The sequence below is a fragment of the Balaenoptera borealis genome (genome assembly GCF_965194805.1).
Source record: "Balaenoptera borealis genome assembly, chromosome: 1".
In the NCBI taxonomy this organism is placed as follows: domain Eukaryota; kingdom Metazoa; phylum Chordata; class Mammalia; order Artiodactyla; family Balaenopteridae; genus Balaenoptera; species Balaenoptera borealis.
This window is the reverse complement of record NC_138860.1, coordinates 144,131,097-144,158,827: the sequence shown is the minus strand read 5'-3', so window position 1 is coordinate 144,158,827 and position 27,731 is coordinate 144,131,097. Positions and strand designations below refer to the sequence as shown.

At 42.6% G+C, this 27,731-nt stretch overlaps 1 protein-coding gene and 1 long non-coding RNA gene across 5 annotated transcripts in view; one reads left to right on the top strand and one right to left on the bottom strand.

The window, feature by feature from the left end:
* The window catches only part of LOC309613141 (uncharacterized protein), a 241,430-nt gene that overhangs the window by 39,422 nt on the left and 174,277 nt on the right, over nt 1-27,731 (bottom strand). The window contains exons 4-5 of one of the 2 annotated variants that reach the window (XM_082359696.1): nt 20,479-20,533; nt 10,251-18,121 (exon numbers count right to left, since the gene is read on the bottom strand). In XM_082359696.1, the coding sequence (XP_082215822.1) occupies nt 18,012-18,121; nt 20,479-20,533 (165 nt within the window). In that variant the 3' untranslated portion in view covers nt 10,251-18,011. The remainder of the gene's footprint in view (nt 1-10,250; nt 18,122-20,478; nt 20,534-27,731) is intronic. The other variant, XR_014235540.1, reaches the window with a different exon arrangement.
* LOC309613417 overlaps nt 1-27,731 on the top strand; it is a 49,739-nt gene that overhangs the window by 13,103 nt on the left and 8,905 nt on the right. The gene's annotated exons all lie outside the window — the stretch shown is intronic.

Here is a 27,731-nt window from a genome sequence, read left to right as displayed (position 1 = left end):
ACAAAGCTGGATGCATCATACTTCCTGACTTCAAATTATATTTCAAAGCTGTAGCAATCAAAAGAGTATGGTGCTGGCATAAAAATAGAAATATAGACCAATTAAACAGAATAGAGAACCCAGAAATAAGCTCATGCATTTACAGTCAACTGATCTTCAACAAGGGTGCCAAGATCTTCAACAATGGGGAAAGGATAGACTCTTCAAAAAATGGTGCTGGGAAAACTGGATATCCACATGCAAAAGAAAGAAATTGGCCCCCTATTTCTCACCATACACAGAAATCAACACAAAATGGATTAAAGTCTTAAACATAAGACTTGAAACCTTAAAGTTCCTAGAAAAAAAAACAAGGAAAAACCTTATTGACATTGATATTGGCAAAATTTTTAAAAATAATGATGCCAAAAGCACAGGCAACAAGCAAAAATAGAGAAGTGGGACTATATCAAATGAAATAGAAACAATCAACACACAAAATGAAAAGACAACCTATGGAATGTGAAAAAATATTTGCAAATCACACATCCAATAAAGTGTTAATATCCAAAATACCTAAGGAGCTCCTACAACTCATTGCCAGAAATACAAATAACCTGATTTAAAAATGGGCAAAGGACCTAAATACACTTCTTAGAAGAAATTCAAATGGCCAACAGGTATGAGAAAAGGTGTTCAACATTTCTAATCATCAGGGAACTGCACATCAAAACCTCAATGGGATATCACCTCACACCTGTTAGAATAGCTGTTATAAAAGAGACAAAAGATAACAAGTGTTGGGAAAGATGTGAAGAAAAAGGAACTCTTGTGTCTGTTGGTGAGTATGGTAATTGGTGCAGCCATCGTGGAAAACATATGGAGATTTCTCAAAAAAATTAAAAATAGAACTACCATATGATCCAGCAATCCCACTTCTGGGTATATACCCTGAGGAATCAAAAACTGTATCATAAAGAGATATCTGCATTTCCATGTTCATTGCAGCATTATTCACAGCAGTCAAGCATAGAAACAAACTAAATGTCCTTCGATAGATGAATGGATAAAGAAAATAAAGTGTGTGTGTGTGTGTATGTGTGTGTGTGTGTGTGTGTGTGTGTGTGTATATATACACACACTGGAATATTACTCAGCCTTAAAGAAGGAAATCTTGCCATTTGCAACAACATGATTGGAGCTGAAGGGCATTATGTTAAGCAAAATATGCTAAGCGAAATAAGCAAGACACAGAAAGAGAAACTGCATGATCTTATATGTTGAATCTAAAACAGTCACACTCATAGAAACAGAGAGTAGGTCAGTGGTTGCCAGGAGCTGGGGGAGGAGGAGATGGGATGATGCTAGTCAAAGGGTACAAAGTTTTAGTTATCTAAGATGAGTAAGTTCTGGAGATCTAATGTACACATAGTGATGATAGTTAACAGCACTGTGGCATATACTCAAAATTTGCTAAGAGGATAAATCTTAAATTAAATCTTCTTAACACATACACACACAAATGGTAACTATGTAAAATAATAAATATGTTAACTGTTTTGTGGTGATCATTCCACAATATATACATATATCAAAATATCAAGTTGTACATCTTAAATATATATACTTTTTATATGACACTGATATCTCAATAAAGCTGTTAAAAATTTTAAGCTTTGCAATCAGGAAAATAGCAGAGGTGCATACTAGCAATGTGACCACGGGTATGACCCTTAACCTCTGTGAATCCTAATTTCTGCATCTGTAAAGTAGGTATAGTAAACCTCTATTGACGATGGTCATTGTGGGGGTCAGCACATGCCGGGCACGTCATAGGTATACAATTCATGACAGCTATTATCGTTAAAATATCTCACATGGAGAGCATTTGATTTTAGACTATTAATTTAACAAATATTTTTTTAAAATGCTCTGTAAATGTTAGTTTTCTTTCTCTTTTTTCTTGCCAACCTTCAGGTGCCTCTGATTCATGACTTCTCTCATTCATGTTCCTCAGAGTCACTTCCCTACACATTCAGCTTGTCCTCACTTCCTTTTTCTCCCTCCAAAACCTTGACCTTGACAGCATCAGGAAGAAAGCACTCAGCACAATACCTGACATTTGTACACATTCAATAATCATTTGTTGTCTGTCTGATCTCCTCTGCTTTCAAACCACTCACTCCTGGCTTTTCCTGGTTCTTACATCCTCCAGATACCTTTGCTTCCCAGTCCCTCATGACCAGGACCAAACATCCAGACAAAAAGACAGAGGAAGAAAGTGAAAAGAAGACACTTTTCACACACCCCATGGCCTCCTTCTATTTTCAAGGCCAGTGACACGTTGACAACCAGCTTCCCTTTAACCTTGGCTGGCTGGAGCCCTATCAGCCACCCCGGGCGGGCAGCTAACACCCATTAGCAGTTGATCGAGGAGTAATTAGTGAGCCCAGTCGGGGCCATTAGCATTTCTAAGTTCCCATTTGTAAATCATAACTGGCTTGAGTGGGGTGCAGAAGCAGCGGGTGTGGGGAGATCCAGTCTGGAAATTCAGCTGCAGCTCCCACTATAGTACATATTAGAAATTCTTGGGAACCTCCATAGGCCAGATATTTCCTGTCTGCCTGCCTGCCCACCCGCTACACCACTATCACTACATGTACACACTATCCACAGGGGGTAATAGTCACCAAGACCTCTGGACCTATCCTACAGCACAGACGTTCAAATGTCTCCACTCCTAGTAAGAAAGGGCTTGGCCATATTGAACAGAGATTTGGAGTTAGACAGACTTGGGTTGGAAACCCAGCTCCTGCACTTACTAGTTTGGTGACCTTGAACAAGTCATTTAACCTCTGTATCAGTTTCATTTTTGAAAAACACTCTTTTCTTTACAAAAGAGTTTTTATTACTTTTCTAGCAAATCAAAAGGGTATTTGATGGTAAAAAGATCAGTGTTTGCCAGGCTTCAGGGGGAAGGAGGGAGAGATGAATAGGTGGAGTACAGGGGAATTTTAGGGCAGTGAAACTATTCTGTGTGATATTGTAACAGCCAATACATAACATTGTGTATTTGTCAAAACCCACAGGATATACAAAATAAAGAGTGAACCCTAATATAAACTATGGGTTTGGATTTAAAATATTGTATTATTGGTTCATCGATTGTAACGAATGTACCACACTAAGGTAAGATGTTAATGTTAGAAGATAAACTAAAGCATGTTAAAATGTGTAAGTTTATTTGAGCAAACATCCATTCCAATAGGGCAGCGCCAAACCGGAAATGGTTAAGAGGGCTCCAACAACAGGAGTAGGGGGGTAGAGAGGTCCTAGACTTTAGTGGAGAAGATGCAGAAGCAAAGCAAAGGAATCATTAATTAGCTCTAGCTTTAGCAGTTGCCTTATTTGGGGAAGCCTAGTTGGCCATTTGTGATTGGTTGTCTTCAGGTTCCTAGCTCTTAGCCTTGAGGCATTTATAGGTTAGGTTTGGGTTTGCTTAAGCAGGCAGCCACAGCATTAGAAAACCACCTCTGTCTAATGACCTCTTTGTTTAATTAATTAAATATTAATAATAGGGGAAACTCTGTAGAGGGGGGAAGAGGTATGTGAGAACTCTACTTTCTGTTCAATTTTTCTGTAAACCTAAAACTGCTTTAAAAAAAGTCTATTTTTATTATTTTTTTTAAAAAAGAGTCTTGGACTAGTTATTCCTTACCTGGAGTTGCCTCACCCAGTACTGCTTGAACTTTGATGTACATATGAATCACCTGTAGGTGACTCTGTCAGTCCAGAGTGGGGCCTGAGAAACTGCATTTCTAACAAGCAAGGCTGTCGGTCCCTGACCGTACTTGGAGGTGCAAGGCTCCAGACTGAGGCAATAATTGTCTAAGTAAAGGAGCTGTGAAGTGGCAGGTGCTCAACGAAGTGGGACAAATATTAATATGGTTCCCTTCCCTGCCACAAGTTAGGTCTTGAGAGGACCCAACAGCTGGCTCCAAACTTCAGGGACTTAGCATTTAAATAAAAAGTGGGTGCAGGGAATTCCCTGGCGGTCCAGTGGCGGTCCACTGGTACAGTGGCGGTCCAGTAGGACGCTGTGTTTCACTGCCTGGGGCCCGGGTTCAATCCCTGGTCAGGGAACTAAGATCCTGCAAGCTGCGCAATGTGATCAAAACAAACCTGAGTCCATTTAGGAATAGAATTGTCAAATAAAATATAGAGCACCCAGTTAAATGGGAATTTCAGGTAAGCAACAAATAATTTTTAATATAAGTATATCTTGTGTAAATATGTTCCTCAAGAACCAACCTACTTCATCAGGGAAATGCCTCTCTTCCATCACTTTCTTATCCACTTATTACTCATGAGCAAATGGCCAGCAATGACTGGATGGGTAGAAATACTGAGAGTGTGTAGGCACACTGCTACTTATCTCTACCAAGTCACTGCTAACACAGTGCACCTGACTTTACAGTTTACTAAACACATCCTTTAGCTCAATGTTTCTCAAACTATAATGCACATACAAATCACCCAGGGTCTTGCTAAAATACAGGTTCTGATTCAATAGGTCTGAGGTTCTGCATTTCTAATAAGCTCCAGGTGATGTTGATGCTGCTGGTCTGTGGACCACTTAGATCCCCTTTTCCTGGGATTTGATGACATGAGGAGAAGAGAAGCGAATAATCGTAGGTGGTAGGTTGTATCATCCCCATTTTATAGTTGAGGAAATAAAGCCTTAGATTAAGTGGACATTCTCAGGACTGGGGAGAGAGAGAGGGAGATGGAGAGAGAGGAGGAGGGGGAGAAAGAAAAACTTATCAGGATGTAAATCTGGGTCTACCGTTCTGTGATATACCATCTCTGCAGGAGGGAGAAATCCTGGGCCTACGTCCCTTTTTAGTCTTTCACAGGCTGCATGATCTTGGAAAAGTCATTTGGCCTCCCTGCATCTCAGTTATCTCAACTATGAGAAAGAAGGGTGATGACCACTGCCTCCCAGAGAGTGCCTTGAGAGGCAAGGAAAGGACCTGTGGAAAGGTCTTAGACTCTGTAACATGATACAAACGTTGGCTATTATTTCTATTAGTACTTGAGAACAGCTCTTTAAAAGATTGTTCGAAATGCTTTACATGTGTTAAGTATTTAGTCCTTACAATGGCCCTCAGAGGTAAAGAGTATGATTTTTATCCCCCTTTTACAGTAAAGGAAACTGAGGCACAATGAGGTTAAGTAAACTGGCCAAGGCTGAGAGCTAGCAGAGGCAAGGTTTGGGCCCTGGCAGTCTGGCTTTGCAGCCCATGCTCTTCAGCTCTAGCTATATTGCTTCTCTGTAGGTATTAGCCCACCTCTCCCCCTGCTGGTTTTATAGATAGGAAATTGAGGTTTGGAGAAGATAAGTGAGTTTCCAATGGTCACAGAGCAAGACTCTACCTACATGAACCACACGGAATCTTCACACTTTTCTCAAAGCAATTGTCTGGTCCCAAGAGGGCCCCACCTCTCTACCTTACAGGAATCCAAAGAAGTGTCTCAAAGGTGGGGAGATAGTCCTAAATATTGTGTCCTGGGGAGGGGAGTGGAGAGGACCAAAAGGATCTTTTCAACTCCCTTCCAGTAAGGCCAAGCAGGTGAGACCATGTCAGCCCCTTGGCCCACTCATTTCTACCTCCAGGCCAACACCCTCCAGTGAGACCCTAGAATTCATCAACTCTGGGCAGACACACACTGAGATGAGATGGCTTCTTGACCTGAAGGTGAGCAACATGCCTTTGTGTAACAGATGCAGCCCAGAATTCTAGGACAAAAGTCTGGCTTGCTACATGTACTCAACAGTTATAATTTTAAGACAATTTGGTAGGAAGGGCAGCACGGGTCGTGAAATTTGGAAACCAATTTCTGGCTCCACCATTTTCTAACTGAATGACAATAAGCAAATTTCTTCAGCTGGCTGGGTGTTGGTTTCCTCCTCTGCAAAATGAGGATGATGACAATGTCTCTATGCAACTGAATGTCATCATGGATGTGGAAGCACACTGTCAATTCCAAAGGGCTGTACCCTTATTAATTACGACTAATATGATCGAGTCCAACCTGCCCATTTCTCAGTAGAGAATGGTCAGGACATTACCTGCCCCATGACACACGACCACACCACTCTTTCTCCCTAACATACTGCAGACCTTCTGTGTTCAGGCCTGGCTGCCAATCTTCTACATGGGATGTCCCTCCCTGTTTCCCCACTTGGGGAAATTCTCCTCGTGCCTTAAGGCTCAGCTCAGATGCTGCCTTCTTTATGAAACCTTCTCTCCTCAATTGGAATTAATTACTCCTTTCTCTGTGCTTCTACAGTATATACTTTTATTTTTATTTAGAGTGAATGAATGTATATATTTGGGATTAGATACCTGAGGTAGAATGCTATTTCTTCTACTAAAAAATCACTTGAAAAAGTGATTTACTGTCTGAGCCTCAGTCTCCGTTTCTGTGAAATGGACATAGGAAACAAACTTGAAAACCATTGCCAAGCTTAGGGTATGCACATACAAATTTGCCTGCCGTGTGACTCTGGACCCACCAGGGATTCGATGCAATCTGTCTCAAACCTCATTGAAAACAGTGTCCCGGATTTGTGACCTGCACCATTGTAATAACAAAGTAAGAGTGTATAATCCAATGATTCAGCTCATGAGGTGACCAGAGACTTGAACTCAGAGTCTTGACTATGTGATGAACTCACTTCTTTTTGCCATTATCACCCACCCTTTCAATTCTGCTCTGGGAGACCAGCTAAATTTGTTTCTGAAGTGTTTCTGTTTTTCAGCTCTGGTAGTGTTCATAGTTATATTTGACAACATTTATCTCACAGGATATGGTGATGCGTAAATGAGTTTGTTACAGTGTTTGGTGTATGGTAAGCTTAATAAATGGTAGCTAACTAGTAGTAGTAGTACTGTTATAGCATTAAGGTAATTGCATACTTCTCTTTTCCCCTAGAGGTTCTGAGTGTTTTGAGAGTAGGGCATGTCTTACCTCCCACAGTCCCCAGCACACTGTTCCTGGCACGGGAATTAAAATGAATGTGAAGGTTATTTTTAAATGATGAAGCACCCTACAAGTGGGACTTGTGATTATTGAATAGATATTGGTAGAAATGAACTGAATTGAACCCCTCTCTGGTCATGAGGACACAGGGAAGAGGAAGCATAGAGATGAGGGTTTATGAAGGTAGGTGTAGAACTCAAAGAGAACCAGACCCACACAGAAGGTGAGGAGTTTTAACTGGCTTGACTCCAGCATGTGGGAGATGGATCCACACGATGGCAGATGAGGGGGAAGTAGCCACCTGCTAAAGCCTGGAGCTACCTGGGTTTGGGTGAGGACTCAGGGCTGCAGTGGTGGGGTGGGGATGAGCGGACGGATCTTGGCGTATCTCCTGGATTGTCTCCGGGGTGAGGTGGGTGCCCAGGCTGTGCCGCCCCTGGAACTCCTCCGGCAGGGAGTGGTGGCTACTTGTTCATATGTGAATAGCACTGGCAACACAGAACCCCTCTCCGCTTCCTGCGATTGAAGAGGGAAAGAGCTTCCCAACAGCCTCCTGGTGGCCCATCAGTGCTCAGAAAGTCGGCCGGGTCACTAAAGTGGTCCTGTGATCTCAGTAGTGCACTTAATCTCTTTGTCCTTCAGAGTCTTGTGTCTTTAAATAGAGGATAATAATGCCCACCCTGGTTACCTTGAAGGTCATTGAGAGGGTTATATATTGAAAAACATAAGGTATTAAAGAGAAATTTACTGGTATCTATCACCAAAGCTAGGTACAGGATACACAAGAATGAAGCAGACACAGATCCTACCCTCAAGGAGCTCACATTAGTAAGGGGAGAAAGAGAGAGAGAGATTACCATACCGTGGTAAAACAGAATTATTTATGAAATGTTGAGGAATAGTTATTGACAATTACATAACAGTCATAGCCCATTACCTTAATATTATTGTACGATCATGATATACTATTATTTTATTAGTGTTATTTTCACAGCAAACTTAAGAGGCAGTTATTACTATCCATGTGTACAGATAAGGAATCAAAGACGTAGGTTAACAACTGGCCATGGGTTGCAAAGCTGATAAGTGGCAGAGCAAGGATTCAGATGCAGGCAAGCTGACCTGAGTCCTGGGGCTTAGCTACTGCCCCTCAGCGACAGAGGGCTCTAGGCTGCAGAGGAGGTTCCTGGGGGCTCTGGCTCTCTCCTCCTTCATCATGCAAGTCCACTAATGTTTATTGATTTTGCTCTGTGTCAGATGCTGTCAAGCCTTGGAAAATCAACAGTGAAAAAGGCAAAATCATTGTTCTTCCTTTGCAATGCAGACATTCTAAAGGGAGTAACAAATGAAAAGCCAAACACAAAGCCACCTTGAATGCAGGCACTGTGCTAAGCGCATTACAAATATTATGTAATCTTGGAGACTCTCCTACAAGGTCCCATCATTAGCCTCATTTTACAGATGAGGAAACAGAGGCTTGAAGAAATGAGACAGTTTGCCCAAGGTCCCATAGCTAACAAATTACTAAGCGAGGATCTGAACTCCAGTGTCTGACAAAAGAGTCAAACCCCAAAGCATAGGGTCTATCTGAGAGCTAAAGACCCACTGGGTACTAGGATGGTAAAGTGTGAGGTATAGGAGAAGATCTCATTGAGATGGAAAGACTGGAGACAGCCTCTCCAAGAGATGATGTGACATTTAATCCAAAGCTGGAATGATGGAAAGTTCTAATGGCTGGGCACTGTGTTAGGTGTTAATTAAGCCAACTTCCCCCATCATCTCCAGGAGCTCACAGTCTCCTGATAAAAAGAAAGACAACGCAGTAAGTGCTAGGACTGACCTCTTTCCAATGTTCCAGAGGTACCTGGGAGAATCCAGGAGAGAGCGAGAGAGCGCTTAATTTTGCTTGGGGGCATGGATGGGTTGTAGCATCCTTAAAGGGGGCTCTGCTGAGGGTGGAGGGCACTACATAAGCCAAGGCATGGAGAGAGCCATAGTTCAAAGTCCGAGAATAGCTGAGTTCACAAAGAGCCTCGGCTGCCATGCTAAGGAGCTTGGCCCAGATCCGAGAAGGAGGCTGTGTTGGAAGCCCAGGCCATAGACTCTGGAGGCCTAGAGCAAGTACCCACTGTGTGCCAGGCAGTGCTGTGGGTGAAGAAGAGGCCATGGGTCAACATCAAGGTGAGGGGGCAGAGGCAGGCTAGGTGAGGAGAGAAGGTTCTCTTACTCAGCTTGGCAAGTTTAGTGGAGTCTTACTTGTCAGGCAACCCTACTGATGCTTCGGGAAAGGTAACCAGTGATTTCTGAATGAAGCTCTGAACCTGCTTCTCAAGGGTGAGGGTGGTGAGACGTCAGACTCCAGGAAGGAGGGACTGAACTCCTGAACAGGTTACCTGCCCAGCCTGGTCAGCTGGACGCTTGCAGGATGATCTCAGAAAGGGTTCTCGACCCCAATCATGCTGAAAGCATGTTGGAATCAGACAGACCTGTGCTTTTACTTTTTTTCTTCTCTGTGCTTTGGTTTCCTTGCTGTAACACAGGGATAACAGTTATATCTATTCCACTAGGTTGTAGAGGATATACGAGATAACTCACTCATTATTGTTGTGAAATGAAATAACTCAAGAAGGCGTTTAGCACAGTGCCTGGCACAGAGTAAGTGCTCAGTAAAGAGGGACTGTGGGTGAGAAAGAAAAAATAAAAGGTTTCTGTAGTAATCGGGCAGTGGGAGGAAGGAATGAAACAACTGGGTGAAACCATTTAAATCCACATCATCAGTAAAAGTGATTTGCCTACTGAAATCCACAAGTCTCAGAGTTGGGAAACTCATTTTCCTAAAGAGGGGATGCAAATGAGTTTCTCTGTCTGTAGGGACAGCATTTCTCTCTCCCTCCCCTTCTCCCTCCCCAAAGAGAACTGCTCTAGGGGAAGGAACCTCAAGTTTGCAGAGTAGCTACCGTGTGCAGGGCTCTTTATCAAGATCTTTCTTTTATATCCACCCAACACCTTGGTTGCGATGTAAATTCTATTCACTCCATTTTATGGAAGAGGAACCAAGACTCTGGTTGAGCGCTACACCCAACACCAGTCCGACATCCACCCAACATCCCAAGCTCATGTGTGATGGATCCTGGATTCAGACCCACCTCTGTTGAACCAACATCAAGGCTTTGATGGTTCCTTCAGCTCACAGGAGGCCCTCCCTGGGCCTGGCCAGTACTCACCACTCAGCTTCTGCCATGACATCACTCAGCACCAGATGGTCTTGAAGGCACTCTACCACCGAGCACAGAATCGTTTTCCCACAAGCTAGGTGGTTCAGTTGTATTAGCCCCACTTCACCCCGAGAGAAGGCAATTGAGTTAATTACTTGAGCTGAGAGCCCGTGGATGGTATCAGCTGAGATAACAATCACAGCTAGTGGCTGCCAGCCCCAACCCGAGCTTTTGCCCCCTATCTTCCCCCAGAGAAACAGCAGCACTCAGTTGATCACTAACATGATTTGGATAATTTTCTCAACAGCCCTCCAGTAGAGCAGCTGAAGAAGAAAACCGTAAAAGCCCATCAGTTCAGAGGTACAGCCACCCCTTTATTATTTCTTTCCCCCGTAGTCGAGAAAGATAGATCTGCCTTGGACATCTGGCTGGGACAGTCACTTGCTGGGTGATCCTAGCTTATAATGTCCTCTCTCTAGGCCTCCTTGTAAAATGAGATATAACGGAACGTGTGATTCATGTGTTGTTTCAAGGACTAAACTGGTAAAGTTTGTAGAGATGTCCTGGAGTGTGTCTGGGGTTTAGGTGGTGCTTGATGGGGGGAGTAGAAAGGGAGTAGGCAGGTTTATTGAGTGCCTGTTGGATGGCAGGAAATGCATAGACAATATTTTATTTGATCCTCACAACAATCCTATGAGATAAGTAATATCACCCTTATTTTCCCGCTGAGGAAACTGAGTAAGAGAGCTTTATTCGAAGTTGTATAGCTGGTAGTAGCAATAATTCAAGCCAAATCTGGGGGACTTCAAATCCTGATCTCTCTCTTTTTTTCTGTTTCTCTTTCTCTTTCATTCTCTCTCTGTGTGTCTCTCTCTCTGCCTGTCTGTCTCTGTCTCTCTGTCTCTATCTCTATCTCTGTCTCTCTGTTTCTCTCACTGTCTCCCTCATTGTTTCTCTGTCTCTCTCTCCATTTGCTCTTCCTAATCTTCTCCCCTTCACTCTCACTTGCCTCTCTTTCATTCTCACTCTTATTTGCTCACTATCTTTTATTCTTGGTCTCTCTCAGGCCATGTTATTTCCCTAAATAACTAGGAAAAAGGAAAGGGAAAAGACTGGACAAAGATATGGCAGGCAGAGCAGTGATGAAAAGCCTGAGCCCAAGAAGGGAAATTTTAAAGGGTGAGTAGGAAGGGTTAGGAAGGCAGAGAGTCCTTCGTCTACGGATTTACATACCCAGGGTCAAGGCCAAACCCAAGGCAAAATCCAACCTCTAAAACACCTCCAGTAAGTGAGAAGAAAAAGCACAACTTTTTCTTCTATCCCTGTTTCATTGGTGAGACTCACATCTCACCTAGAGACTGGGTTCAAATCTCCAGCCCCACCACTTTAGCACTGAGACTTTGGACCAAGCCCTTCACATACTCTGAGCCTCAGTTTCCTCATCTGTAAAATGGGCATCATAGAAACCTCCCTGCCCCCAGGATCTAGGTGAGGATTACAGGCAGTGCTGTGCACCCTGCCTGGTACACAACAAGTACTCAGCAAGTGCTCAGCAGAACTAGTATGGCTGCTATCACAACCCTGAATAAAGCTATGTCCCTAGTTTCCTCAAAACTCTTTTCTCCATGTGGGTCTTTTGTAAGTGTGAACTTTTCCCTTTCTGCAGACTTCCCATGGTGATCTGCCCCCTTTAACTACAGAGATGTCAAGGAATCTTTGTGAATCAGCCATCAAGTGTAGGCTGCTGATGTGACTCTGGGGTTAACTTACAAGTGACTAATTTTTGGAGGCACGATTTTGTACCTTCCCACCAGTGGCACCTGGCTGGGTGTAATTACTACTGATGAGTTTACTGAGGGGCTCATTAAAGTGCTGGTATTAATATCCATATGAATACTTTCAACAAAACCTTTTGTTCTTGGAGGAGGGGATGTAGGAGGTGGTTACGGGAACTGTCCTGCTTTTCCAAACTTAATTGTCTAAATACAGTGCTGTCTCAGCAATTCAGGATATTTTTTCCCCACTCTGTCTCTTTTTTCACAGGGCACTGCCAAAAGCCTACTTTGGCAACAGGAATGATTAGTTTGTGTTTCAATAAAATCGTTCCCTCAGAGTCACTTTATCCCAGCAGGGCACGGGGAGCTGAAATGTGCTCTCCTTAACCAGTTTGAACTGTCATTTATTAGAGATGAGTCCAGGGCGAGATTTGTGGGAGTTTGGATGAAGAGGAGCTGAATAGCTTGTAAGGGAGTCATCTTTCTTTTAGCGGATACTTTGGGCTCCCCATGAATGTCAGGGTCAGAGTCTCCCTAAAGACAGACCCACCTCCCTTTTCACAGGCTGCTGAATTAATAATTGCTAACAGTGCTCTGAGTGGCACAGCGCAAAGCTTTGCTAAGTTAATCTTCACAATAACACATAGAAGAAAGAACTATTGTCAGCAGTCTCATTTTGCAGATGGGGAAACTGAGTCTCAGAGAAATTAAGGAATTTGCCCAAGTTCACACAGAAATCAAGTGGTGGCATCAGTATGGGAACCCAGGTTTGTCTGATTCCAGAGCCTAAGCTCTTAACCACACTCCTCTGCTGTTTGAAGCAGTTTGGGGTTCCTGGGACCCCATCCACAGGCTTGCACAGGGTCACAGAATTTTGTAACTGGGAAGTCTTGATTTGCCTGAGAATGAGGGGTTCTTGTGATATGGGACTTTCAATTTTAAAACTGGGACAGTCCCAGTCAAACCAGGACGAGTTGGTCATCTCCTACAGGCTGGAAGGTTGGCCAAACTATCAAAGAGATAAAAAGTGAAAAAGCTTCCAGACTAATATGAGGCACTCATTACCTCTTCCTCTCTAAGTCTATAGATGAGGAAAGTGAGGGTAAATGACTTACCCAAGGTCACTCGGCTCCTTAGTAGACAGAGCAGGAAATGGAAAACAGATCTTGAGACTCTCCTGTCATTTCTTTCTTCCAATGAGCGAAGCTGCAGAATTTCAGTCAAGGAGCATTTATTGAGCTCTTACTGTGTGAGCAGCTGGGCTGTGGGTTAGCAAAAGCCCAGGAGAAATAGGAAGCATCTAAGCAGCACTGTCCAATAGAACCTTCCATGACGATGAAAATGTTCTATATCTGTGCTGTCCAATATGGCAGTCATTAGCCATATGTGGCTAGTGCGACTGAGAAAGTGAATTTTTACTTTAATTTAATTTTAATTTAATAGTCACATATGGCAAGTGGCTACCATATGGCACAGATCTAATGGATATGATTAGTATTTCAGAGGCATTTTCTTTCTCTAAGAGAACAGATTCTATCTTCTATTGTGGGCTCACTCTTGAAGATGAAATTATTTCTTCCTCTTAAAGAGAAGGACTACTATACATAAAATAGATAAACATCAAGGACCTACTGTACAGCACAGGGAACTATATTCAATATCTTGTAATAACCTGTAATGGAAAAGAATCTGAAAAAGAATATATATATATATATGTATAACTGAATCACTTTGCTGTATACCTGAAACATTGAAAATCAACTACATTTTAATAAAAAATTTAAAAGTTAAAAAAAGAGAAGGGAAGATGGGAACAGAAAGGAAGTACCATTTATGGATGGCATACTGGGTACCAGGACGAAGTAAGCATTAACTCACTTATTCTGGAGGACTGTGGCCAGCGATTCTGCAAGCTTTCTAACAAGCTTCCAGGTGATTCCAATGCTGCTGGTTCAGGAACCACACTCTGGGTAGCAAACCCTGTCTCTCTTGAAAAGCTAAACTTCCTCCCTTCCTTCCGCTGTCAGGAAACACTTACTAGACACCTGTGGAAAGGAGGAGACATTACAAGTTGTAAAAAAAGTCATGAAAGCTCTGAGAAAGAGTTCCCTGGTTGACTTGAAAGAGAACACCTCCACCATCGGAGATTTGAGGGGCTTTTCCTCAGGTGAGCTTCATCCAACAGCCAATCACATATCAGTTTCATCAGATGGTACACAACCAACCAGGAAAGCGTTTTGAATGAGAAGCGTGAGGGAGAACAAAGAACGTGTGCTTTGGAATGAGGCCGACCTGGGGAAGGATACCAGTTCTGCTCCTTACCAGCAATGTGACCTAGTGCGAATCTCCATCATTCATCCCTCTAAGCCTCCATTTTCACCCTTCACCCTAGTGAAAATGAGGTTGCAATTCATGGTGATGGAGATGGTATAAGAGAAATCACGTGTGTAAAGTGCTTGACCGAGTACACACTTAACAAATGGTGGTTTCCTCCTTCCCTCTCTCCCTCCTTCTCTCTTTCTTTTCTCTCACCTCTTCTGGGAAGTCTTCTCCAAAGGCCACTCCGAGCACTAGAGAGACGATGGTGCCTGTATTCAGGTCAGTCCATCTAGACTTTATCCCAGTTGGCCACTTTCAACTCTATGAGCTCCAGCCAGGTTTGGAGTTCCACAGGAAAGGCCAGGAACCTTGCTACTTCTCCTTCTTACCCAGGGCCCACCACAGAAACTTCTTCAGGCCCTCTTCACCATCTTATTTCTGCATAGATTGGAAACACAGCAGAGAGAGAGAGAGAGAACATGCCTAATCACTAAACTGTGTCTGTGCTGAAATCCAAATAAATTTAGCGTAAAAAGATTAAGTATGTGATTTTCTTGACAGGAAGCAAAGTTCACATGAAGGGCCCATGTTTTAAATGACGGTGATGATTTTTTGTTTTGCACCTCATAAGAGTCTCAGAGGGAAGAATAGAATTTTTTTTAAATTAATTTATTTATTTAATTTATTTATCTTTGGCTGAGTTGGGTTTTCATTGCTACATGCGGGCTTTCTCTAGTTGTGGCGAGCAGGGGTTACTCTTCGTTGTGGTGCGCGGGCTTCTCATTGCGGTGGCTTTTCTTGTTGAGGAGCAGGGGCTCTAGATGCACAGGCTTCAGTAGTTGTGGCACATGGGCTCAGTAGTTGTGGCTCACGGGCTCTAGAGCACAGGCTCAGTAGTTGTGGCACACGGGCTTAGTTGCTCCGGGGTATGTGGGATCCTCCCAGACCAGGGCTCGAACCTGTGTCCCCTGCATTGGCAGGTGGACTCCCAACCACTGTGCCACCCGGGAAGCCCTAGAATGTTAATCTAAGATGAGTGCAACTTTCTTCAGCAACCATTCCTGGGGACGACGGTGACCCTACACTCACTTTCAGCTGTTCATCTTCCCCGTGTGCTTAGTCAGGGAGAGGGGGTCTCTTCACCAGGGTCCCTCAGCCAACTGATTTGCCATACAAGTCATTCCAACACTGTTGATTATCTATTACCTGTCTGAGCCACCTATTGAACTGTAAGTTTCTGGGTTAGCTATGTACTACACATTCCTAGCAGCGTTTGACATATACTTAGAGTTCAATAAACATTTGTAAAAATGTATTGATTTGTTCATTGTTTTGATAATCCCTATGACAGTAGACTGCAGTATTGATTCCAATTCTTCAACCCACACTACCATCCATCTCTGCCATGGCTAAGCTCCTGCCATGTCCCTTTTCCCCACCTCCACACCCACACACATGCACACACACACGCACACACACACACACAGCGTTTCTGATGCTGTAGGTCTGGGGTGACACCAGAAACAACTCAACTATAAAAAGAGCTTAAGAAAAAGCTCCAAAGCATGCATTCTTCTTTGTAACACCAAAGGAAAAGCAAAAGAAGGCTTGTTCTGATGAGCCTCCTATTTATTTTCCTTCTATAAATGTGGAGAGAAGACTAGATTAAGATAAAAGCTGGAGAGAGGCCACCCAGAAATGAGAGCTCAGCTTTTAACAGTTATTCAGCCTACGTCTGATGAATGATTGCCCTGAGGCCGGAAATGGTTTCTCCTCCCAGGCCCCGTTAGACCAGGCACTTCTGGGCTGGGTCCCAGGCCTCACGGTGCTGGATCTTTTCAGGGTCCAGGGTCCAGGTCGGGGGCCTGGAGATCCAGAGCTCCTGTCATTTTCCTCTCCTCCCTCCCTCCCTCCTTCCTTCCTTCTCTCCTGGCAGAGACTGTATCCTGTTGCTCTGAGCAAGCCTAAGAGAAAGGCCAGCGGCAAGTGAGCGTGCTGGGAATGAAGACAAATGAGTCCCTTTTCTGTGGGGCTCCTGGCATCCTGTGGGAGGAAGGAAAGGACAATGCTTTGAGGGAGCTGGCTCTGCTGACCCCCTCCCGGCGGGCTCCCCCCTCCCCTTTCCGGTGCCACGTTTGTCAGCCCAAAGCCTGCACTTCCTGAGTAATCATTAGATGCACGCGTGAGGGTGAGGTATGTGGTCCCCCATGCCCGGGGCAGATTCCTGGCCCAGCCTCAGGAAGTGCAGCTCGGAGAGTCCGGGCTGGGACCCTGAAACACAGAGAGTCTTGGCTGCTTCTCTCTCCCTGCCAACGTGGCTCCTGCCAGGTCACTGCACATCCCTGGGCCTCCGTTTGGCATGCTTATGAGTGCCTTCTGTGTGCCTGATATGGCCATCTGCATCAGCGCTTTCCAGACCTCAGTGGGCACCAAAATCATCTGGGGGCTTTGGAGCCCTCCACCTTGAATGTGCCAATCCTGCCATCTCGGCACACAGAGCAGACATGTCATCACTGGAAACATTCTGGGATGTTGCCAGGCCCCCTGGAATGAAAGTACTATCCCTCTCTCTCCCCTTGCCCAGCTATTTCCAATCTCTTTCTGATAAATTGGTAGATGAGAGGTTGGTAGGCACAGGGATGCTGGAAGTAGTAAGGAGTAGCAGTTAGGAGAGCGACCTTCAAAGACAGATTCCCAGCAACCAAAACACAGACCCACCACCTGATCCACAGCCTTGGGCAGAACGTGTAACCATTAGGTGCATCCCTTTATTGATCTACAGAATAACAATAATAGTAATAACAACAACAACAACTTCCTAGGACTGTTGTGAGAGTTAATTGAGTTGATATGTCCATAGTTGATATGTCCAAATATCTTAAAATAGTATTTGGCAAATTGTAAATACTATATAAGTGTTAACCAATATTATTATTATCCTAGAGGTTCACAGGTATATTTCTCCTTCATTGAACATATAATGAACATCTTTTTTGCACCTCATGTCAGGCTAAGCAGTGGTGATTTAGTAATGAATAAAATGAGCTTCCTTGTCCTCAAGAAGCTTTCAGGATAGCAAAGTCTTTTAGACTCATAAAGAACTAACTATAATATAATATTGTCACAGGCTGAGTCCCCGAAAAACTAGACTTGGAAGGTGTTTAGCACACAGGATGTTTTTAGGGAGTGCCTTGGGATTAACACCTGTGGAAGCGGGCAAGGTCAGAAGAAGGATTGGCAGAACGAAAGGCACTCCAGAGTTGTCTGAAGTTAGGTCAGGATGGCCAAGTCTTTACACCCCTGAATTAATCAGTCACTGGACGTGGGCTGCCCCAGGAAGACCTGCGACTTTGGGGGAGGTGGCTCTTCACAGCTGAAGCATCTCTGAGGGCTGTCAGCTGATGGTGTTCCCAGCAGCTGGAGTCATCAATTACAAGTTCCTCATTGAAAGGAGGTCTGGCTAGGTCAAAACAGTATCCACCCAAATATGGAAGGGCAATTCTGATGAAATGACAAAAAGGACAGATGAGTGCTTCAGAGGATGAATAGTTAATAATATATTTTAAACGCCACATATTTCTATGGCATTTTATATTTTTCAAAACATTCTCCCATACAAAAGCTTACTCATGATTTCCATGCTGGGTTCCGCAGGCAGGCTGGGAAGCCATATGCTCTAAAGGAAAAGCATTGGATTTGGAGCAAGAGAAGACACTGAATCCCAGCTCTGCCACTGCTTAGCTGGGAGTTCCTGAGCAAGTTGCTCGTGTTTTCTGGGTCTTCTCTCTGAAAAGGAAATGATCATACACAATTCACAGACTGGCTGTAAGGATTTAATTAAGGAATAGATGGAAAACAGTGTCTGGCACATAGTCAGAACTCAAAAAATAGTAACAACACAAAACACAACTTCAAAAAAAGCAACAACAATAAACATTATCTTCCCCATTTTACAAACAAAAGTATTGAGACCCATAAAGGTAAGATTCATCCCTAAGAAATCACAGTGGACTGTAGGTGGATCCAAGACTATTCTACTCAATATAACCTACTGAGTTCAGTGCTATGTAACCCCATAGCTTTCATCTTACCTACAGAACCTATAGAAGTTGCACACCTTTGAGGGCTCAATCCAGATGTTCTCTTTATGGTTAACGTTAGAAGGAATCTTAGAGATTATCTTCTTGTAACTTTCAGATAGTCAGGGTTCTATGTGGCCTAATCTCTACATGTAGACTATCAAGAAGCCTAGCCCAGTAGTAATTAAGGACAAATTCCTGTATTTTTCTTATGTCTCGTGGGAACTTTAAGGAACACCAATTCTCAGCAACACTCCTCGAGAAATCTTTCCTCCTTAACTTATTGAATTGTACTATTGCTCCAAAACCACACACTTAGCAAATACACTGGCATTATCTCTCAGACTTTAGCCTTCAAGGTTTTCTTTTCTTTTCTATCTCTTCTCCTCAACTCTTTATTACACAGATCACCTAGTTTCCCTTTCCTTCTGCCTTTCGGTTTCTGTTTCTTCTACATTTTCCAGATTCACCATCACATAATTTAAGGACCCGTATTAGTAAAGATAGAACTCCATAGGTGAACTGGGTCTGTGAAGGAGGAGAAGGAGGAGGCTAGGGGCAGGGACAATATTCAAAATTGTTAACAGCTGACATAGTCTAGATACTCACGGATCAGAATAGACTGGCCAAAGATTTGGATTAGGGTCCCAGAGGCTCCCTACTGTGTGATGACTTAACTATTTGGTTGCTGACTCAAGGGGAGGTGTGAGAGGTCCTGGGAGAGGTCTGGGATGGCTGAGGTAGCAGAGGGAACCAATGAAGGGATCAGGGCAGCAGCAACTTATGAATCGGTAGGAAAATATTTCTGTTGTTATTTCAACAACTAGTACAGTCTTACAAGTAAGTTGCAAACTGTCTGTCTCCCAAGCCAATATACATCTTCTGTGTGGGGCAGTCAATGCATTTTACCACTTCCATCCCTGGCTCCCTAGTCTCTGGTGTCCAAGGAGAGCCTGTTGATTTCCAGGTACCTTCTTCATAGGGTTCTTTAGAGTACTAAGTAAGTTAATACATGTTAAAAAATGTTTAAGCAGTGCCTAGTAATGGAAGTGTCCAATAAATATTATCCATTATTAGTAATTAGAGCCTTACAGGCATTTCTCATTTAATTTTACAACTTATAAGGTGGGAACTATTATCCCTATTTTACCAATAATAAAACTGAGGCTCAGAGAGATTAAGTAATTTGCCGAGGTTCACACCAAGAGTAAGTTATAGAGCATGAATTTAAGCCCTAAATTGAGGGACTCCAGATTTATTGTCACTACACCTACTGTCTCTGGCTCCTTCCCTCTGACTCTGGCTCCCAAAGTTTCTAGATTTGGACAACTACAAGCCCCAGGCTGGTTCTACCTCTGAAGACTCAAGCATTCAAGTTGAATCAATGCACACACTAGGGGACTTCCCTTAAGACTCTGCTCTTCCACTGCAGGGTGGGGAGGGTTTGATCCCTGGTTGGGGAATTAAGATCCCACATGCTGTGTGGTGCAGCCAAAAAAAAAAAAAATCACACACACACACTATGGACTTCCTGGATTCTGCTTTACTCTGTATTCCTAGAGGCCAGAGGTTGAAGCCAGCAAGTCCAGCTCCTCTAACATCCCGTCTTCTGGAATGGATGTGAGCATGCAATGTTTAGTCTATTGTTTGTTTCCAGCAAGTCTACTTTCCAAGCTGCTTTACTGGAGGATTACAACTTAGGAATCCAGAACGAATGGCTTTTCCAAAGCACTCCTGATCATGTCTTTTGCATTTATTCATGCTGAGATGTTTTATCATGTTACTTATCTGATGCAACCAAAAATGTCAAATGTCATGGTGTCTGGGATTAAGTGACAGGCAACTCAGAGGTGCTGTGTGCAAAGCATGTGAAGCACATTCTCAACCCCCCAAAATGTGTTTTAAAGTTGAGAACTCTTTGTAATGACTGCATTGAAATTTCAAAACTATTCATTATGTTACAGTTATTGTAAATTTTGACAACTGCATTCGGAGGTATGTTGTAATGGAGTCTATAGTCTAGTCATTGACTCTAGGGAAATGAATCCCAGCTCCACCACTTACTAGATGTGTGACCTGAGGCAAATAACTTCATTTGTTGAGGCCTCAGTCTCCTCATCTATAAAAAAAAAAATAATAGTATTATTATATTTCATAAGGCTATTGTGAGGCTTAATAAGCAAGTGCATGTTAAATGCTTAGACGTGGTTAGACATGATATTAGCTCAATACTAATTGACGTATTATTCAGAGCCAATAACCCTGATTTTTCTAGAGATTTAATAATTTGGGTAAAAGCAATTAGTATAATGCTTGGCACAGAATGAATGCTCAACAAGTATTCGTCATCAATAGCGTTGCTGTTGTTTTGGCATTATTATTATTAAACCTGGAGGGTTTTTTACCTTTCATTCATTCAATCAGTCACAAACGTAAAGTCAGACATTGCTCTCAACACTGGAATGAGTCAGACATTCTTGGTGTCTAAAAGGTCACAAAATCATGGGGGAGGCAGACCGATCAAGAGAGAAGGGTTTCTGGAGGGTTTTTATCATATATGGGTGTTGAATTTTGTCAAAAGCTTTCTCTGCCTCTATTGAGATGATAATATGGTTTTTCTCCTTCAATTTGTTAATATGGTGTATCACATTGATTGATTTGCATATATTGAAGAATCCTTGCATTCCTGGGATAAACCCCACTTGATCATGATGTATGATCCTCTTAATGTGCTGTTGGATTCTGTTTGCTAGTATTTTGTTGAGGATTTTTGCATCTATGTTCATCAGTGATATTGGCCTGTAGTTTTCTTTCTTTGTGACATCTTTGTCTGGTTTTGGTATCAGGGTGATGGTGGCCTTGTAGAATGAGTTTGGGAGTGTTCCTCCCTCTGCTATATTTTGGAAGAGTTTGAGAAGGATAGGTGTTAGCTCTTCTCTAAATGTTTGATAGAATTCACCTGTGAAGCCATCTGGTCCTGGGCTTTTGTTTGTTGGAAGATTTTAAATCACAGTTTCAATTTCAGTGCTTGTGATTGGTCTGTTCATATTTTCTATTTCTTCCTGGTTCAGTCTCAGAAGGTTGTACATTTCTAAGAATTTGTCCATTTCTTCCAGGTTGTCCATTTTATTGGCATATAGCTGCGTGTAGTAATCTCTCATGATTCTTTGTATTTCTGTAGTGTCAGTTGTTACTTCTCCTTTTTCATTTCTAATTCTATTGATTTGCATCTTCTCCCTTTTTTTCTTGATGAGTCTGGCTAATGGTTTATCAATTTTGTTTATCTTCTAAAAGCTACAGTAATCAAGACAGTATGGTACTGGCACAAAAACAGAAATATAGATCAATGGAACGGGATAGAAAGCCCAGAGATAAACCCACGCACATATGGTCACCTTATCGTTGAAAAGGAGGCAAGAATATACAGTGGAGAAAAGACAGCCTCTTCAATAAGAGGTGCTGGGAAAACTGGACAGCTACATGTAAAAGAGTGAAATTAGAACACTCTCTAACACCATACACACAAATAAACTCAAAATGGATTAAAGACCTAAAAGTAAGACCAGACACTATTAAACTCTTAGAGGAAAACATAGGCAGGACACTCTATGACATAAATCACAGCAAGATCCTTTTTGACCCACCTCCTAGAGAAATGGAAATAAAAACAAAAATAAACAAATGGGACCTAATGAAACTTAAAAGCTTTTGCACAGCAAAGGAAACCATAAACAAGATGAGGGGACAACCCTCAGAATGGGGGAAAATATTTGCAGATGAGGCAACTGACAGGGGATTTTACAAGCAGTTCATGCAGATCAATATCAAAAAAACAAACAACCCGATCCAAAAATGGGGGGAAGACCTGGATAGACATTTCTCCAAGGAGGATATACAGATTGCCAGCAAACACATGAAAGAATGCTCAACATCATTAATCATTAGAGAAATGCAAATCAAAACTATAATGAGGTATCACCTCACACAGGTCAGAATGGCCATGATGAAAAAATCTACAAACAATAAATGCTGGGGAGGGTGTGGAGAAAAGGGAATCCCCTTGCACTGTTGGTGGGAATGTAAATTGATACAGCCACTATGGAGAACAGTATGGAGGTTCCTTAAAAAACTAAGAATAGAACTACCATATGACCCAGCAATCCCACTACTGGGCGTATACCCTGAGAAAACCATAATTCAAAAAGAGTCATGTACCACAATGTTCATTGCAGCACTATTTACAGTAGCCAGGACACGGAAGCAACCTAAGTGTCCATCGACAGATGAATGGATAAAGAAGATGTGGCACATATATACAATGGAATATTACTCAGCCATAAAAAGAAACAAAATTGAGTTATTTGTAGTGAGGTGGATGGACCTAGAGTCTGTCATACAGAATGAAGTAAGTCAGAAAGAGAAAAACAAATACCATATGCTAACACATGTATATGGAATCTAAAAAAGATAAATTTTAAAAAAATGGTCATAAAGAACCTAGGGGCAAGACGGGAATAAAGATGCAGACCTACTAGAGAATGGACTTGAGGATACTGGGAGGGGGAAGGGTAAGCTGGGACAAAGTGAGAGAGTAGCATTGACATATATACACTACCAAATGTAAAATAGATAGCTAGTGGGAAGCAGCCGCATAGCACAGGGAGATCAGCTCGGTGCTTTGTGACCACCTAGAGGGGTGGGATAAGGAGAGTGGGAGGGAGATGCAAGAGGGAAGAGATATGGGGATATATGTATATGTATAACTGATTCACTTTGTTATAAAGCAGAAAATAACACACCATTGTAAAGCAATTATACTCCAATAAAGATGTTAAAAAAATAATAAAAAATAAAGAAAAGAGAAAAGATAAAGAAAACACAATAAAGTAGATCAAACATACATATTTATAAGGAAGATCATTTTTAAAGCAAGTCTTCTTAGCATGTGAACTCCTTGCGTTAGGGGTCATATATTTTGAATGCTCTAACCAATACTGAACACGTTGTGGATGCTTAATACTAAGCAGAAAGACTGTCAAGACAATTATATTGTGGGAAAATGAATGATGAATTTAAAAATTACAATTAACCAATTAAAAAAAAAAAAAAAAGGAGACTGCCAGACGGTCTTCCAGAGTGGCTGTACCATTTTGCATCCCTACCGGCAATGCGTGAGGGTTCCCATTCCTCCACATCCTCACCAACGTTTGGCATTGCCAATGTTTGGGATTTTAGCTACTCTAATAGGTAGGTAGTGGTATCTCATTGTTGTTTTAATTCATAATTCCCTGACGATATATGACGTTGAACATCTTTTCATAAACTTACTTGCCAACTGTGTTTCTGCTTTGGTGAGGTGTCTGTTCGGGTCTTTTGCCTATTTTTCAATTGGGTTGTTCATTTCTTATTGTTGAGTTTTAAAAATTCTTCGTGTGTTTTGGATAATAGTCCCTTGTCAGATGTATCTTTTGAGAATGTCTTCTTCCAGTCTGTGGCTTTTCTTCTCAACATCTTGAAAGTGTATTTTTCAGAGCAGAAGTTTTTAATTTTAATAAAGTCAAGCTTCAGATATTTTTAAAAACCAAAAAAAAAAAAAAAAAAGAAGAGAGAGAGAAGGGTTTTAGCTGCTGTGACAGAATGAAAGGCTGTACTGGGGCCAGTCAGCAGGCAAGACTGGTGGAAGCAGTAACTTCTGGATCAGAAACAGTGAGAAAAACTCTGCTGAAGAAGGCATTGAGCTGAGGGTTGATGGAAATGTGGATATTCCCTGGAAAGACTGGGCCACTCCAGGCACGCAGCCTTGAGAGATGAAGCAGCAAGTGTTGCACCTGGGAAACTGCAGAGGGTTTAGAATGGCTTTATGCATTGCGACAAAAACATGGTAAAGGAATTGAATGAGACAAGAGTTGGATAAAGCACGACGGTGGAGGGCCTTTTATGCACAGTAAGGACTTGGGGTCCAGCTCATTGTAACCCCTTGACCAGATTTAAGCATGAATGTGAAGTGATGGTCTCTATGTTTTAGGCCCCTGGAGGCTGTGTGGAGGGTAGGTTGGAGGCACCCATATGGGGAGACCAATCCAGAGACAGTGATCTGTGCAAGAGATGATGAAGACCAGGACTAGGGTGGGAGAACAAGAATGGAGAGGAGGGAACAAATTTTACAGGTCTTAGTAACTGCTTGAAGGTGGGGGGTGGGATTCAGGTGACTGGGTGGATATTCACACCATCCTCAGATAGTACAGAGAACACAGGAAGACAAAGAAGCAGGTCTCAGGAGATAGTGATGAGTTCAAATTGGGGCACATTAGAATGGTGATGCCCAGGGCACAATCACCAGGCAGAGATGTTGTCTCTAGGCTGATATAACAGATACCATAGACTGGGTGGCTTAAAGAGAAACATTTATTTCTCAAAGTTCTGGAAGCTGGGAAGTCCAAGATCAGGATGCCAGCAGATTCTGTGTGTGATGAGAGCCCACTTCTTCGTTCATAGATAGCTGTCTTTTCACTCACTGTGTTCTTAAATGGCAGAAAAACCCAGAGATCTCTAGGGGGTCTCTTTTATAAGAGCACTAATCCCATACATGAGGGCTCCACCCTCATGACCGAATCAAGTCCCAAAGGCCTCACCCCCTAATACCATCACATTGTGGGTGAGGGTTTCAACATATGGATTTGAGGGGGCACAAACATTCAGTCCATAACAGATATCCAACAGCCCCCTGGAGCTCTTCTGGATCCTTATAGATAAGGATTTGAGAGTCCTCAACACACAGGTATTTAGAACCAGAAGGTAGCTAAGGTTTCTCAAGAGAGGTTTGTGAGGTGAAGAGGCCTGAGGATAGAACCTTGGGGAACCCTGGTATTTATGGGGCTAGCTGGGAAGTGGTGCCCACAAAGGAGACTGATAAGGAAGGATACAAGAGTGAGGGGTAGAGAGAAAAAATGACAAGGTGTCCAGCTAAGGCCAAGGTCTTGGGCATCGTACAAGTGTGGATTTGAGTCCAGGTTCTGCAACTTACGAGCTCTGTGAGCTTGAGAAACTTACTGAAAACTCTGAGCTTCTGTTTCCTCTTCGGTGAAATGGGACAACAATAGCATCTAGCTCATAGGAATGTTGTGAGGATGGGATGTTGTGATGACGCAAGTAAGGTCCTGCACTCATTAAGAGCTTGGCAAATGTTGATGAATCAGGAGGCTGTGTCACAGAAACCCAGAGGAGACGGAGTTGTGAGGAAAGGGGACTGTCAATCCTGCAGGTGTCGTAGGGAAATCAAGTGAGACAAGGTCTTAAAGGTGACCAGCGGATCAGGTCGTTGGAAGGCCAGTTAGTGATCTTGGAAAGCACTGCTTCAGCACAGGTGCCTGATACAGTAGGTTCCCAGAGTGGGAAGAGGACTTTTGAGGATATCTCTCATTGTAGCTTTATTATTAGACACGATGTAAGAATAGAAGCCCCACCTTGATGGGAATCTCTCCAGCCCTGGATGACTGCAAACCACCCACCAGCTTCCAGCCGGAGTGCCTGCCCCTCATCTCCCATAGTTCCTCTCCAGGTCAGAACCCCATCACATTCCTGACTACCTGCCCAAATGTAAGCCCCACAGGAGCCTCAACCCCTCTGGGTCCTGAGTACCCAGCAGAGGACCAAGCACCAATCTACCTGCTGGGACAGAGATGTGAAGCAGTAGCCAAGCCTGGCTCTTGTGGAGTTTACATCCTAGTTCAGGAGACAGACAATGAGCAGGAGACTCCAGACAGGGATAGAGGCTGTGAAGGAAGCCCAGGTGTGTAATAGGGCGGAGAGTAGGCTGGCGGTGGAGGGAAGCATTAGATTTGGGGTAAGGAAAGGTCTTGGTGAGGGGCTGGCTTTTCGGCTGAGAGAGGCAGCCGTGCAATAATCAGGAGGAAGAGCAGTCCCAACCCTGAGACCAACAAGCACAAATGTGCTGAGGTGGCAACAAATGTGGCCTGTGTGAGGAGAAGGAAGGTCTGTGGGGCTAGAGTCAAGGGGGAGGGAAGGGACACAGGAAATAAGATTGCAGGGATAAAAACAAAAACCAAACAAATAATAAATAAAAATAAATAATAAAAACATTAAAAATAAAACTTTTTAGTTTTTTAAAATTTTAAAAATAATTAAAAATTTAAAAAATAATGCCATTTGCAGCAACATGGATAGACCTAGAGATTATCATACTAAGTGAAGTAAATCAGAAAAAGACAAATATCATATATCACTTATACGTGGAATCTAAAGAAATTATACAAATGAATTTATTTACAAAACAGAAACAGACTCATAGACATAGAAAACAAACTTATGGTTACCAAAGGGGAAGGGGGGGAGGGATAAATTAGGAGTTTGGGATTAGCAGATACAGACTACTGTATACAAAATAGATAAACGACAAAGTCCTACTGTTTAGCACAGGAAATTATATTCAGTACCTTGTAATAACCTATAAAGGAAAAGAATCTGAAAAAGAATATAAATACGTATGTATAACTGAAATCACTTTGCTGTATACCTGAAGCTAACATAACATTGTAAATCAACTGTACTTCAATAAAAAAATTTAAAAAAAAGATTGCAGAGAAAGGCAGGGCCTTATCACTGGTGTAATGGGCCCCCAATTTCCTCACTCACACCCCCTCTTCTGATGGTCTGCCCACCTTGAGAGTGTCCTGAGGGCCACTGTCACACACACTGAGCCCACTCTACAGGTGCGACCTCAAATGTCCTCACAGTGTCAAGGCTGTGTGTCTCTGTGCTGACAGCTGTGGTGTCACCCACCTGGCCCATAGGTTCTCTGGCATAAAGGGCCCAGGGCCTGTGGCAGAGGGAAGCATTGTTCTGAAGCTTTGTATATTTCACTCTATGGCTAGAAAAAGAAAAAGAGACTTTTCCCTCAAGTTTTTATTTGTAAAATTTGAAATTTACAGAAAAGATACAAGAATAATACAACAACGAGGATATGCTGCCCTTTCAGTAGCCCCACCAAGTGTTCATATTTGGCAACATTTACTTTCTCTCTCCCTCTCCCTCCCTCTCTCTCTCTCTTTTCTACTCTCTCTCCCTCTCTCCTATGTGTTTATCCATTTTAAATTTTTTGCTGAACCATTTGAATATTAGTTGTAGACATCATGACAGTTTGTCCCCAAACACCTCAACATGGATCTCTTAAGAACAAGGAAATGGGAATATTCTCCTACATAACCATAATTTTCACACTCAGGAAACTTATATGATACAATACCATTATATAATATAAAGTCATAATATAATATAATATAATAATAATATAATATAAT